This window comes from Pseudorca crassidens, chromosome 6, assembly GCF_039906515.1.
Source record: "Pseudorca crassidens isolate mPseCra1 chromosome 6, mPseCra1.hap1, whole genome shotgun sequence".
Taxonomy (NCBI): Eukaryota; Metazoa; Chordata; class Mammalia; order Artiodactyla; family Delphinidae; genus Pseudorca; species Pseudorca crassidens.
Window position 1 is genome coordinate 1,931,912 of NC_090301.1, and position 15,682 is coordinate 1,947,593.

The 15,682-nt window shown below is 47.2% G+C and overlaps 1 protein-coding gene across 2 annotated transcripts in view; it reads left to right on the forward strand.

The window, feature by feature from the left end:
- Positions 1–269: 269 nt before the first annotated feature.
- The window catches only part of HDAC4 (histone deacetylase 4), a 255,996-nt gene continuing 240,583 nt past the window's right edge, over positions 270–15,682 (forward strand). For both annotated transcript variants that reach the window (XM_067740021.1, XM_067740022.1), the window contains exons 1-2: positions 270–310; positions 14,065–14,306. In XM_067740021.1, coding sequence (XP_067596122.1) covers positions 14,285–14,306 — 22 coding nt within the window. In that variant the 5' untranslated portion in view covers positions 270–310; positions 14,065–14,284. The remainder of the gene's footprint in view (positions 311–14,064; positions 14,307–15,682) is intronic.

Consider the following 15,682-nt stretch of genomic DNA (forward strand, 5'->3'; position numbering starts at 1 on the left):
GCACAGGTTAGTTTGACCTGGTTTCAAATTTCACACCGTGGAGTCGCCCAGTACATCATACTCCTGAGTGTCTGTCTGCTCTGGCCCACCCAGCACTATCTCTCCTCTGTGTTTCTGCTTTTAGGTGTGCTTTGTTTATTCTTGTTGCTAGACCGTGTTCTCTGGTATGACTGTGCTACGATTCACAGTTTATTTATTCTACTGCTGATGGACGTGTGGCAGGTTTCCAGCTTCCGGCGACTGCGGACGATGCTGCTGTGTCATCCTGTGAATGGCTTTGGGGAGCGGTGTGCCCAGCGTGGCTCTTCAGGTATCACTTTCCCGAGGTCGTTGTCTCCCGCACGCTCTCACGGCAGAGTCGAGGTCCGGTCGTTCCCCTCCTTGTCAGCGCTGGGTCCTGCTTTGCTTTTGCACTTTAGCCATTTGTGGGATCCCGCTGAGGCTTTAATTTGCATTTCCCTGTTAATACGGGTGCTGAGCTCCTCTTCATATGGTGATTGACCATTTGGAATCCTCTTCTGTGAAAGTACCTGTTCATAGCTTTTGCCCATTTTTTCATTTGGGCTGTCTGCCTTTTTCTTAACGATTTGTGAGAATTATTCATTTTGGATTCTGGACCTTTCTTGGATGTGTTGGGCAGATTATCTTCTGCTCTCTGGGCTGCCTTTTCACTCTTCTGCTGGGTCTTTTGATGAACTGAAGTTCCTAATTTTGATGCAGTATGATGTGTCATTTTTTTTTCCTCTATGGTCAGTGCCTTAAAATTTTGTTATTATGAAATAGATTTAAGAAATCTCTGTCTACCTGCAGATCTTTTTTGTCCTTTAGGCGAGGCTTTCTTGTCCTTCCTTTAACATTTAGGTCTTTGATCCACCCCACACTAATTTTCTTGATGGTGTGCTGCCTATGTCGTGGTTCATTTCTGTTTCCATAGAGACTGTGGTTGACTCAGGCATTGTTTATTGAGAAGACCTGGCCTGTTTCCCTGTGATCTGGAGTGCAGCCTTTGCTATAATCATATTACCATGTTTGTGATGGTCTCACTGTGTATTCTTACACAGTGTCTTAATTACATAGGTTTATAATAAATCTTGATATTTAGTAGTGTAAGTTGTCCAGGCCTGTTTCTCCTCGAGATTGCTATTCTAGGACCGTTGTACTTCCATGTAAAATTTGAAATTGACTTGTCAATTTTCAAAAAACTTCTGGTGGGATTTTGATTGAGACTGCATCGACTAATTAGTTTGGGGAACATTAACATTAACACTGACATTTAACCATATTGGGTCTTCCAGTCTGTGTACAGGGTATTCCTCCATTTATTTAGATCTTTAAATTTACTTATAATGTTTCGTAGTTTAATGTGTAGAGTCCTTATCTATTTTTCGGTAGATTTAGCCCTGGATATTTGCCATTATTGCAGATGGTATCTCTTTTAAAGCTTATTTTCAATTTGTTTATTGCCAGTATGTAGAAATACAGTGGATTTTTGTATATCGACATTGTACCCCGTGGTCTTGTTAAGTTCATTTAGGAGTTTTGACAGTTATTGGTAAATCGATTTGGGTTTCCCGTGTACACAGTGTATCGCCTGTGAACAGTGTGTATCTTTTTCCTTTCCCATCCTTGTTCCTCTCATTTCTTTTTCTTGCCTTGTCGTCCTGGTTAGCATCACCAGTATGGTGCTGGATGGATGTGGTGAGAGGGGACATCCTGACCTCATTCGTGATTCTGGCAATGGCTCTCTGTTGTCTTCAGCTGATGACTCGCGTCCTGCATCCTGCTTTGGGGTGCTGCAGGCTGTGTGGCTCTTGGTTCTCTTTTTGGTCTCTTGAACAGCTCGCTGTTCCCCCAGCAGCCTGGCAGGCTGCGGCCGTGGTGGGGAGGAATATGGACTTCGAGCTGTGGTCCTTCTTTGCCCATGTGACGGGATGCAGAGGATTGTGGTGAGTGAGAAAACATGTCCTCTTTGCGCTCCCACATTGCTATGTGGTCTCGTAACAAGATTTTTAAAAGAATGTTCTCTTAATGATTTATAGTTTCTAAGACTTTTATTCTTTGGAAAGTTTATGGCTTATTCCCTGAAATTAGGTCAACTAAAATTTCCAAGGGCAGCTGCAGGAGGGAATAACTGTAGGTAATTCTAGATTCAAAGTGTTTGGCGAAGGAAATATTAGCACACACAGGCCGTAGTGATGCGTTTAGTTTCATTTATTCTGTATGGAACAGAAATAAAAATAAAGAGATGTCTTTGTATAAGTGCATGCTTAGTGTCAGAGACTGTTTACTTAGTGGAATGATCATGCCCGTCTTTCTAAAAGTGCAAGTCAGAATTACAGATTCCTTGCTACCATTCACTGTCCCACGTGTAGGCTTCTAATTTATGTCATAAATCAGGAATGAATGTAATCCTAAAAGCAGTTGTGTTTCCAGTCATAATATGTTCAACATTTGTCTAATATTTATCAGAAGTATATACTTTAGTTAGAGATGTACAGATATAAATTTCACATGTTATTCATGAAAAGGTTTCAGAAACCTTAAACTCCTCTAATTTTTGAGATCTTAATACCATGTGTTGTCTGTGTGTTTTCTTAGAAAAGCGATAATCTACTGGTTAGTAAAGTGTCATTAGACGTTTATGTCAAGATGAAAAGAACTATTTCACACTTGAATTTTATTTTATTAAAAGGTTAAATTCCTAGTTTATTTTTATACTGTGAATATTCCATGGGGTTGTTCAGAGACCTTCTCCCTAAAGAGACGCTGATGGAGTGGGGGACGGAGGAGAAACGTCGTTAAACAAGTCGGGCAGCTTTCATGGTCGGTTATCCTCTTAGACTGAATATTAACGACTTGGCGCTCCTTGTGGGGCCCAGGTGTTTCTGCTCCCTTTGTCAGGAGTTAATTTGGCATTTTCTTCTCTGCCCCAGCATCTTCATGACTTGCATGGGTCCTTATTTAACCGAGGTGTCCTGAGGGTTGAAAGGGCTCCTTGAGTTACCCTTGCTTTGCTTTTCTGGTCGCAGCCCCGGGCCCTCTCTGAGGCAGTGGGTGTCCTGAGGCCCCACGCCCTTTTGCACTTCTGGAATCTCCCGCCTGAGACGTGGTCCTTGATTTCTTCCTTTCATCTCCGAAAGGCAGAGTGCTGTTGCTTTTGCAGTTCGACTTTGACCTCAGCCCCTTCCGAGGTGATTTCTGAGGTGGAGTCAGGAAAACGTTTCAAAAGTTCATTCAGCTTGGCCCGTTTCCGTTGCGGGCCTGCTGTGCGCCGCCCTCTAGGGTGCGAGAAGGGCCGTGGGTCACAGAGGTCACGGAGCTTTACGCTCCACGCTGGGGCAGCGGGACTGACGGTGAGGAAATGATCACATAAAGATATCAGGTTGGCATCTCATACGATATCAGAGGAAGAAAGGGGCTTGGAAGGGAAGGAGCAGGGTGACGGCAGCGGCGGGGCAGTGCTGTCAGGGAACGCCCCTCTGGGGAGATACAGTGGAGAAAAGTGGGGGAGTGAGCCCACAGACACATGGGTACAGGGCTGCAGAGGGGCGACGGCTGCGGAGTTGATGGCTGCTTGGTGCCCGGCCCTGGGGCCGCGGTCCACGTGTGCGCAAAGGGCCGGAGGCAGCGCTGGGTCCTGCTTTCGCTGTGGCCTTTGGCCGCTGAGCCTTTCTTCGTAAAGCTTCTCCTGTGAGTGCAGCTGAAAACACCCCAGTGAGCGCTGGTTTACCCCAGCCTGGAGTCTTACAGGGAGAAGCAGCCCAGGGAGGACGAAAGACTGGGCCAAGGTCGTGCAGCTCGCCAGGGGCATGCTGGGCTGATGGGGCCCAGGCCTCCCATGCCGGACGCGGTGCTGTTCAGGGACACGTGTGCCCGCCGGTTCCCCTGGCGCTTCCCCCGAGCACGGGAGACAGACGTTAATGTTCATCAGGAAAGGGAAGTCGGGCAGCTGGGGAGGCCCCATAGTCCTGGCTGTCGGGGCCCTGCTTCAGCCCCGCTCAGCACAGTGCTGGGCCCAGCCCCCAGCTCCCCTGCGGCCTTGCCTGCCCAGTCCAGTGTCCTCCTGTCCTGTCACAGCCCCTAGCCTGCCTCTGGGGAATGACCCCTTTCCCACTGGGTTCCCTTTGGGGGGGCTGCCCGTCAAGGTGTCCAGCCCCGGCCCTGCCAAGAGGTGTGACTCACGGCCCGGCCGATATGGGCCCCTTGGAAAACGAGTCTCAGGCAGTGTTCCTGCAGGGACTGTCCGCCGTCTGTTAAGTCCTGCCTCCAGGCCCCCCTCCAGATCCCCCCCACGCCCAGCCCTCTAGATCCTTCTGGGAGGTCTTTGTTTACCTAGTTCATCCAGGGGCCACTTCTGTTGCTTGTAAACTTGAACCACTGGTGGATACGCCTTCCTCCTAACATGCCTGCGTTCTAGAGCCCGAGTTCTTACCTCCCTCTGTATTCTAGAGAGAAGCGTTCACAGACCAGGCATTGAGGTTGTGCCTGTCGGGTTCTAGAACTGGTTCTTCAGCCTCCTAGTTCCAGGTCTGCTGTTCCAGACTCTCCCCGGTCTTTTTCTCCAAGCCCGGCTCCCACTGCCTTTCTCCCAGGGGGCTGGGGGCCCACGCACGACCTGGCTCTGAGACGGCCATCACCAGATGCAGCCATGGGCTGACGTATCTGGGCTGGCAGAGGCCGCCGATGGCCACAGAGGAGCCCAGAGGCTGGGAAGGGACCAAGTGGAGGGAGTGTTCTCATCACACCCTCCTCAGGGGCCCGAGCCCTGGCTCTGGGGAGGGAGGCCATGTCTGGGTTGGTGCTGTCGCCTTGGCCTGCCCCGGACCCTGCCCCAACTCTCTGTACTGCTCAGAAACCTTCAGGGGCTTCTGCTTCCCCCAAAATAGAGGACATGATATTACGCAAAGGCCACTGTTTATAACAGACTGCATTCTGACTAGATCATATCAAAGGAAACGTCAGAGGAGGAAAGATGGGTTACACAGGTTTGCCCATTTATGCTGCACAGCACACTTGGACATGTCAGTGTGTAAAGGAGGTACAGGTGAAGCCAGCCTGGTAGGGCCAGTAATCGTTGAAGCTGGGGGCTGTGGGCTCAAATTTGTATTTCTTACTCTTCGCATATCCAAAAAATAAGCAGTTAAAACCAACAAGGATGTGGGGGAAACCGAAATGAAATACAAATACTGACAAATGAGTCGAGTTCTATCACATAATAAATACATAAGCCACCGCACTGAAGGGGCCCGGAAGGGAGGAGCTGCCCGGGTCACTGTGGGAACCTGCGTCCTGACCACATACTGTGAGGCTGGAGGCAAGAACCGGACGTGAATTGTCGTGTGGGGGTCAGCAGTTGTGAAAGTACTTTATACTTGAATGTATACTAGAGCACAGCAAGTAAGCAAACAGACTGTAGCTCGTAAGAACCAGGTTTCTCACTGCTGGAGAAATAAGTTGAAAATCAGGAAAGGGGGAGACTAAAATCCACCTGTGATGTTGGGTTGGAATCTGAGGTGTCAGTGTAAACTTATGATTAAAAAAAATATAAACCAATAGATAGGCACTAAAATATAAATGTGTGTGTTAGTGTCAAATGTACTGTGTGCAGGGAGGGTCCTACAGCAGTGACACCCACCAGTAACAAGCACCTCCGGCACCCAGATCTTAGTGTCTACACACAGTTCTCCAAAAAAGGGAACCAGGGCTCCCAGGAGGAGTGGCTGATTCCAAGCTTGTGACAGGGACACCTTGTGGAAGTAGAAAGTAAGGAAGTGCTAAAAAAAATAAAAGATGGGGTGGGGGCTTGTCAGAAAAACATAGGCGCTTCCAGTGGCCTAAGCTTGGATGACAAAATAAGTAATGGTGGTGTTGGATTGTCATGCACAGAATAAAATGAAAATCCGTAAATTCACACTGATATAAATAAATGATTAAACAGCGAGATGGACAAGTGATAGCTCATCCTTGCAGTGGAGTTCTAATTAACACATGCAGAAGAAAGGAGGGAAGTTAGGCATCACCATTGGGCAATAAGCAAGACAGTGAGAGTTGTAGACCGGATTCCCCCGGTGGGTCCCAGAGCTGCAGAGAAGCCCAGTGCAGCGAGCCTGGTCTCTCTCTTCTTGAGTCCACTTTGATAGTTTGGGTCTTTTAGGACATTTGTTTATTTCGTCTAAATTGTCAGATTTCTTGGCATAAAGTTGTTCATCATATTTCCTTGTCATTCATTTCCTATCTGTATGGTCTACCGTTAATCCCCTCTCATTCTGGATGTTGTTAATTTGTGTCTTCTTTCTCTGTTTTTCCTGAGCAGTTTAGCTAGAGGTTTATCAATTTTACTATCTCAAAGAATCAGCGTTTAGTTTCATTGATTTTTCTATTTCACTGATTTCTGCTCTTTGTTATTGTCTTTTTCTGCTATTTTGGGTCTGGTTTATCCTTTTTCTAGTTTCTAACAGTAAAACCTGAGGTCATTGACTTAGGACCTTCTTCTCTCATACAGGCATTCAGTGCTATAAACTTCCCTCTCAGCACTGCAAACATGTTGTGCTTCATTTTCATTCATTTCAAAATACTTCATCATTTCTGTTTTCATTTCTTCTTTGACCCATGAAGTGTATTATTTAGTTTCCAGATATCTGGTTTTCCAGATATCTTTCTGTTACTGATTTCTAATTTCAAAACATACTTTGTATATCTTGACTTGAGTCTTTTAAAATTTATTGAGACCAAAAGATGGTCTGTCTTGGTAACTATTCTGTGTGGATTTAAAAAGAATGTGAAGAGTATGTATTCTGCTGTTGTTCATGAAGTGTTCTATAAACCTCATCTTGGTCAGGGTGGGTGATGGTGCTGTTCGTGTCTTCTCTGCTCTTGCTAATTTTCTGTCTCCCTGTTCTAACCACTATTAAGAGCAGGGTGTTGAAATTTCCACCTACAGATTTGTCCATTTCTCCTTACACTTCTACTAGTTTCTGCTTCATGTATGAAGCTCTGTTATCAGGTGCATACGTGTTTAGGAATGTTATGTCCTTTTAATGAATTGACCCCTTGATCGTTATGAAATGACCTTCTTTATCCCTGGTGATATTCTTCCGTTAACATTTACTTTGTCTGATATTCATGTGAACATTATAGCTTTCTTTTGATTAGTATTTGCATGGTATATCTTTTTCCATCTTTCACTACTTAAAACACGTTCCTTGTAGGCAGCATATGTTTGGGTCCGTGATGCTTGGGGAAGATTTATTTTACACTAAAATGCATGACCTCTTCTCTCTAAACCATTTTTAGTCCTACCTCACATAATTCCTCTTTATACTCTGGAAGCAGGGTCTTGCTTTTTCATCCAATCTGACAACCTCTTTAATTGGGGCGTTTAGACCATTTGATCTGGTCATTGATATTGTTTGGTTTAAAGCTACCATCTTGCTTTTTGTTTTCTACTTGTCACTTTTGTGTTCTGTTTTTCTCTTCTTCTGCCTTCATTTGGATTGAGTATTTTTATGATTGTATTAATTTTATTATATTATATTATTTTATGATTGTATTAATTTTCCTTATTGGCTTGTTAATTATAATCATTTCTTTTTTACGTGGGACTTTAGGTTTATAGTCTACATCTTCAGCTTATCACAGTCTTATCTTCAAGGTTAAACTACTTCATGTCTAATGTAAGAACATACTACAGTATACTTCTGTTCGTCCCCTCCCAGTCTTTGTGTTATTTTTATTTGTTTATTTATTTTTTTAGCGGTACACGGGCTTCTCACTGTTGTGGCCTCTCCCGTTGCGGAGCACAGGCTCCGGACGCGCAGGCTCAGCGGCCATGGCTCACGGGCCCAGCCGCTCCGCGGCATGTGGGATCCTCCCGGACCGGGGCACGAACCCGCGTCCCCTGCGTCGGCAGGCGGACTCTCGACCACTGCGCCACCAGGGAAGCCCCTTTGTGTTATTTTTGACATATGTTTTCTCAGTACATATGATAGAAACTTTGTAATATGTTATTACTTTTGCATTAAACAGTTCTCTTTAAAAGAGATTCAGCATCAGAGAAGAATCTTTTCTATTTACCTGTATGGTTCCCATTTCTGAAGCTCTTCACTCCTCTGTGTAGATCTGTGTTTCCATCTGGTACGATTTTCCTTTTGCCTTTGAGATTTCTTTTAGTGTAGGTCTGCTGGTGATGAATATTTTCGCTTCTGAATACCGGAAAACGTCTCTATTTCACCTTTGTTTTTGAAAGATGTGTTTTTCGCGTGGTGCAGCATTTGTGTGTGTGTGTGTCCCTTTGAAAGGTGCTGCTCCAGTGTCTTCTGGCTTTTGCATTCTTTGCACTGAGAAATCCGCTGTTGTTCCTATTTTTGTTTTTCTGTCCGTGATGTGACTTTTCCTTCCCAACTGCTTTTGAGACATTATCTTAAAACTGGTTTTAAGTAACTTGATTATGTTCTGTCCAGGTGTAATCTTCATTATGTGTTTGTGCTTGGAGTTGGTTGCACTCTTGGGTCTATGGGTTTATAGTTTCACCAAATTTGGGAAATTTAAGCCATTATTTCTTCACATGTTTTCTGTGTCCTCTCTGCGCTGGTACCTGGAAACTGTCTCCGAGCAGTCAGCTGGGACGACTGAGCAGCTCATCATGTTTGTGTCTCCTCAAGGGTCACGTGCCTGATGTCCAGTGTCTGGAAGCCACAGTTGCATGTGTTTTGTGTGTTGGAGCTGCTTTGTGTAGGAGAGTAAATCTGGACTGTAGTATTCTATTTTGACTAGAAGCAGAATTCTGATCGTCCCCAGGGAAATTGTCAAAACTTTATTAGAAGCTTTTGGTTTAAGATAGATAATGATCGGATCAATGGCTGGTACCTGGGTGTTAGCTGTGTGCCGGCCCTGTCACGGTGCTTCTCCTGTGCTAACGCAGTTAGTCCTTGCGGCACTCCTGTGATGGTCACAGTGCTGTTTCCCATCTCATCCCCATTCCCATAGGTTAGGAGGTGGGGCAGAGAGCAGTCCGGCTGCTTGCTCAAGGTCATGTTTGTATTATAATGTGACCTGAGATTCACACCTGGAGCCCAGGATGCTGGTGGCCTTGGCTCTCATGCCAGCGCTCTCAGCTGTGAGCTGGACTCTGCCAGCCGACAACTGACCGGAAGTTTATGGCTCCTCTCAGAGACCCAGGCTGCAGAGTCTCCTGATAGACCTGGTGTGGCTGAGGTCGGAGGAACTGGGCTAAATGATGCAGCTGGAGGTTCAGCTGAGAGCCGAGAGGGAGATCCCCTGCCCCACTGTCTCCCCTGGGACTTACAGAGTCACCCTCTGACCCAGCCAGGACACTGGGCGTCTGTCCCTATGCTGCAGGGGGCTGCTTTCCAGACCCCATGCCTCTCCGTCTCACGGTGTTGAGAGCGTCCTGAGGGAGCTGGCCTATGTGGAATGCGGTCTGGTTATGATGCAGAGGATTGTGAAGTGACGGAGGCACATTTCTCTCTGGAACCGTCCAGGCTCACACAGCACTGGTGAGGGCGGGTAGGGGACCTGTCAGGGAAGAGGCCTGGGTGCAGTGCGTACTGGGCGTTAGGTGTTGGATTGTGTCGCCCCCACCCAAAAGTTGTATTGAAATCCTGACCCCCAGTACCTCAGAGTGTGAACTCATTTGGGAATGGGGTCTTTGCAGATGTAACTTGTTAAGATAAAGTCGCACTGAAGTCGGTTGAGCCCCTAACCCGCTGTGACTGTGTCCTTCTAAGAAGACGGCCGCGTGGAGGCAGACCCACGGGAGAAAGCAGGGTTGGAGCCCTGCAGCTGCCAGCGCAAGGGCACCCAAGATGCCACAACTGCCGGAGGCTGGAGGAGGCCGGGAGGGATTTCCCCGCGGCTTTCGGGGACGGCCTCGCTGACACCTGGGTTTCAGACTCTGAAACTTTCTTGCCTCCAGACTGTGAACAATACACTTCTGTGGTTTTTAAACCGCGCAGTCTGTGGCCCTTTGCCTATACATATTAAGCCGTAGGAAATGAGCGCACTGGGGTTGTGTAGGTTCTTTCCTACACGTCCCGCCCCGTAACAAGGCATGTTCTTTTTTAAAGGTTTTTTGATGTGGACCATTTTTAAAGTCTTTGTTGAATTTGTTACAGTGTTGCTTTTGTTTCACGTTTTCGTTTTTTGGCTGTGAAGCATGTGGGATCTTAGCTCCCCTACCAAGGATCGAACCCACACCCCCTGCACTGGAAGGTGAAGTATTAACTGCTGGACTGCCAGGGAAGTCCCAAGGCATGTTCTTATGACTTGAAGTAGCTCATGTCCTACTGGTACATGGGGGAGAGGTGTCAGTGTAGTGCAGAGGTTGAGCTGGGTCACACTGGATTCTTCCTGCTTCACTGATGCTTCTTACCATCAAGGAACAGGGTTTGACTGTTAAGGACACCCGCAGGCTGGACGTGGGACCCTGGAGGGATGCCCTGTGTCTGTGTGCACTTTCCTCCCACCACCTCAGCTCTGCCTCTTGCTTGTTTCGGCAGACTGCGCCTTCTCAGAAATGTTCACTGCACGGTTTTCTCCATCTTTGTATGTTCTGTCCCCGATTCCATAACTCAGAAGCTTCAATTCTTCCTTTTAACCTCTCTCATCAAAACGTTGCCAGCTTTTATAAGGACTTTTTATTTATTAGGAATTTTACATGTCTTTTTTTAAACTATGGTACTTTAAACATTAGAGTCAGTGTTGATTTTTGTAGTACCCTGGTTATTAAATTGCAGTTTTGAATAGTCTGCTCCAACCTTATTTTTTTTTCATAAGCCCAGGTATTTTTAGTATGCAGGTTTTTGGAGTGTGAGGTTCTTCCAGAGCGTGTATATTGTATTATAGCAGAAGCTTCTGTGTTCTGTTCAGTCTGCATCTGGGAAGAGAGCCGTCTCAGTCTGGCAGCCTCGCACTAGGTGAGAGCCTGCTGGACACTAGCCGTTTGGTTCGGGGCTGTGCATGTCAGCTGCAGAGGGGGTGGCTCTGAGAAGCGTTTTAGCCACTATTGCAGTAGACAGAGGAGCGGGTAGGAGCAGAGGACAGAGTCTTTGGGCAAAACTCAGGTCTGGACCACAGCTATTCTTTTTTTTTTTTTTTTAATATTTATTTATTTGGCTGTGCTGGGTCTTAGTTGCAGCACATGGGATCTTCGTTGCTGTGTGTGAGGTCTTTTAGTTACGGCACGCAGGGTCTTCGGTTGCGGCCTGCGGAATCTTTAGTTGTGGCATGCAGAATCTTTTTTTAGTTGTGGCATGTGGGATCTAGTTCCCTGACCAGGGATCATACCTGGGCCCCCTGCATTGGGAGTGCAGTCTTAACCACTGGACCACCTGGGAAGTCCCTGGACCACAGCTGTTCTTATTTGAGGATAAATAAATAATCTCCACCATGGGGTCTTAAAAGGTATCCCAGAATGTGGGGGAAAGGGAGCTATCCTGAAAGGCAGAAGACAGATATACCTCTGAAAACAATTTATAGTCAGAATCAGAAAAAAGAAATTTTGAAAAGACTTTGACTAGGAAGACAAACAGAACAGAAGGTCATGAGGAGGGAATCAGCTGAGAGGAAAAGATAATGGAATGAGCTGTAAAGGGAAACGTTTGAAACAAAGAGCTTAAGGTTTAGTTAAAATCTGTATGAAAAGCCATAGGAGTAAAACGGATATCATGGAAACTAGGAGCAGTGCTGTGGAGAACACGCTGGCGAAGGCTCTTGGGATGCAGAGTGAACGACGATGTGCCGGTGCTGCGAGAGGCCAGATACGATGGGGAGGTTTCGGCCAGACGGTGTGGGAAGCTCTGGAGATGACAAAACAAATGTAACAAAACAATTGTCAAAACGTGATTGAAGAGCATTTTCCTGAGCAGAAAAAAAGACCTGTGTGTATTGAAAGGTTCATGTTTGGAACAAAATAAAGGGAAAGAGACTGACCACACATCTTCTGACAACATTTTTGAATTTCAAGATTAAAGTAAAAAAAAATCCTGGCAGAATCCAGACAGAAGAAAGCCTCAGAACTCAGCCCCAAAGGCTCCCTGGAAAGGACGTGCTGCTTTGCTGGGCCCGCGTTTTCTGTATCTGAGGGTGGGGCAGTGGCTAAGATTTTGAGGGAGAAATATTTGTGATCCAAGACTTTTATACCCAGCCAAGTTGTGATTTTTGTGTGAAGGATACAGAGCCATCCGAGGCTTGCAGGGGTTTGCAAAATATACCATCTGCATTGCTTTCAAGACAATGGTGTTTCTTTCTGGTTGAGAGAGGAGTAAAAATTCCATTTTTTCTAAAATTTTATTGAAGTGTAGTTGATTTACCATGTTGTATGAATTTCTGCTGTACAGCAAAGTGACTCAGTTATACATATATGTATTCTTTTTCATGTTCTTTTCCATTCTGGTTTATCGCAGAATATTGAATATAGTTCCCTGTGCTATACAGTAGGACCTTGTTGTTTATCCATTCTATATATAATAGTTTTCATCTGCTAATCCCAGCCTCCCACTCCATCCCTCCCCTCTCCCCTGCTTGGCAACGACTTGTTCTCTATGTCTGTGCGTCTGTTTCTGTTTTGTAGATAAGTTCATTCGTGTCATAGTTTAGATTCCACATATAAATGGTATCATATGAGATTTGTCTTTCTGACTGACTTCACTTAATAGGATCATCTCTAGGTCCATCCGTGTTGCTGCAAATGGCATTATTTCATTCACCTTTTATGGCTACTATTCCATATATATATATATATGCCACATCTTCTTTATCCATTTAAGAGATGAATAAACAAGTTACTGTGTTTCCTAAGGAAATAAACAGATATAGAACAGTAATCAGAAAGATATTAATCACAGAGTTATAGATAACGTATAATTGGGGTTTAATCCTTTACATGATGAATGGTTTAGGGTTCTTTGGTTATAAGCAATAGGGGGAAAAAGAAAATCCTTGAATAATTTAATCAAGAACAGGAATTTGTCACACTACTAAAGGAGCGGGTGATAGGCCTCAGAGGACCCCTGAGCCAAGGTCAGCGGGAGGATGTTCATAATTACCATTTCCTCAGTTTATCTCTGTATTCCGATTGTAGAGTAAACCATGCTCATCGCAGCAAAGTATTTAAAAAGTCATTGGTGACGCCATCCCACAGAGGCAGACGCTTGGCGGTGGGAATTCGTGCCCTGGTTTCTTTGGGCTCCTCCTCTGTTAGGTGCCTGTGACCTATGGAAAAGGGTGGTCTTGGGAAGAGGATTTGATGAGCTCCGCTTACAGTACGTGCCACCCTCCCGTCTGGGGACGGACCTGTGATTGGCAGAGCTCATCAGAGCCACCTGGAGTGGGGCAGGAGCAGGTCCTCCCAGGGAGGCGGCAGGCAGCTCCGTCACAGACGCAGAGGGAAACGGCCTTCAAAGCGCTGTTAACCAGGCGTTGTTCATGACATTGGAAAATGCCTGACTATCGTGTCAGCAAAGGGAATAGGGTGTCCAGCTGTAGAGCTAGTAGCCAGTATGGGCGAAAGGCGAAGAAGGACGGCAAGGAAATGCATCACAGTATTGCCACGTGTCTGCCTCTGTGTCACGGCATCACGATCACCTTTTAAACACTTCCTGTGATGAGCAGGTTTTGCTTTTACGATCAGAAAATGGAAATAAATTGAGGAAATGGTTATTAGGAAGATGGAAACCTGGGGAATGATTTAGGGTGTAAGTGAGGGAAGCTGAATTTAAACTTAAACTCTGAGATGGCCGCTACGTAAAATAGGAATAGTCGGGGATATAGCGAAAATGAAAAACTGTGTGTGTGGGGAGTGGGCTTAAAGTGATTTCTTGTTTAAAACGTTTTCCGTCCTCAGTGTCGAGGTTGTGCCACAGATACGCTGTTACACGTATCTACATACATTTACTAACAAAACGTCCAAGTAGTTTGTACAATTTTCAAATGATGGTTCCATGGATTGTAGAGACGGGGGTGGAGCGTGAATGATTGATTCCGTGCTCCATGTGGTGTCCGGGGGGCCTTCACCTCCTAACCGAAGCCTCCCCTTTCTCTCCCCAGACAGGTCGTCTCCTGAGAGCCCGGGGAGACCCCTGCCCTCCTTTGGATTACTGGGCCCACTACGTGGTCGGCGAGACGGGGAGTTTTCGTGGCCGTGGACCAGCCGTGCGCGTCGCTGGATTTGTATGTGCCGGTGGGACCCTGGGGCTCTTTGGAGCTCCCGTTCATGTGGAAGTTTTGAGCCCTTTTGAATCCCTTAAAGGAGAAGCCGCTGCTCGCAATGAGCTCCCAAAGCCATCCAGGTAAGCGGGGCCCTGGGTCCTCTTGGCGGACGCGCTGCCCTCACAGCTGGTCCTGGGTCTCCCACTGGGTCCTCCATCATGACCGCCGTCGGTTTACGACGGCCCCGAGGGCACAGTAGGCTGCTCTTCGTCTCAGTGGCGGAAGGCTGAGGAGGGCCTCACGGAGACGTGGGGTCCAGCCTCCGCCGGGACCTGCATGCCGACTTGAGCGGCACCCGTTTCTCTGGTGCTTCAGGGAGGTGACGGGTACGCGTCCACTTGCGGTCTTCGTCTCCAGCTGCTCTGTTTCTGGGGGCCGTGGGGGTGGGAGCGCCTCTGGTCCGACTCTGAGAAGAAGCACGATCGGTGCCCATCAGCGGTGGCCAAGGGGCATCGCTCCTGGTGCCCGAGGCTTTTTATTAGGCGCTGCACTAAGCATCTTATGCGCATTGACTCCTCACTAGGCCCTAAACGTCTCCCACCTGGCGGGAAGAAGTGACTTGCCCCAGGTCACAGGGCTAGTAAGTGGCCAGATGGGGCCGGGAGCCACGTTTGCACGGCTCTTAGCTTCAGAAGCGTGTTGCGGACACACGCGTTCGGGGCTCCTCCTCCCCCGTCTCCCCCGTCGCAGAGTCACCGTGCTCGCTCCGACCAAGCTGGGAGCCCTGCCTTGTCCCGCCGCACCGTCCAGCGCAGTGTGGCCTTGGGCCACTTAGCTGTCAGTTGTCCTGAGTCTGCCTGGGCAGGTGCAGGGCATCCTTGAGGCACCGCATCCGTCAGTGCGGCCGTGGGTCCGGCTCAGCAGAGAGGGGCGGGGCTTGGTGTGGTCTCTCCCGTGGGAATTGGCCCCCCGCACGTTCACACCCCTCTCCTCGGCCCGATCAGAGTTGTCTGAAGCTCCCGAGAGCAGGATTCCCGGTTGTATTTAGGTATGAAGAGGCTTTATTGATTTAAATCGTTCCTGTATTGCTTGATACAAAGTGTCAAACAAAATTCAGCAGTCTGGATGGAAGTGGGTGAGGTAGACCGTGGACTCTCCCTCCCACTCAGAGTTGGGGACATGCCTTTCTCCTGTGTCTGAACAGGTAGGGTGTGTGTGTCAGTTTTAACAGAGTGTAAGCGTTCTGTCTCTGGGGCTCTGTTTTATTTTTCCCGTTTTAGTGCAGTTTGAGCATCAGACAGACTTACTTTTGGTAGCTCGAAGATGGATATTTATGTGGTATGTGGCTGCAGCGGTATTTATAACAGCCCCAAGCCGGCCGGCATCAAACAATTACTATATACATATATTTTGAACATACGCTTCTGTAAGTGTCTCCACTGGATCAACTCCAAGAGGTAGAATTGCTGGGTTGGTGGGCATGTGCATGTAAAACTTCTAAGGTTACTCTCAAATT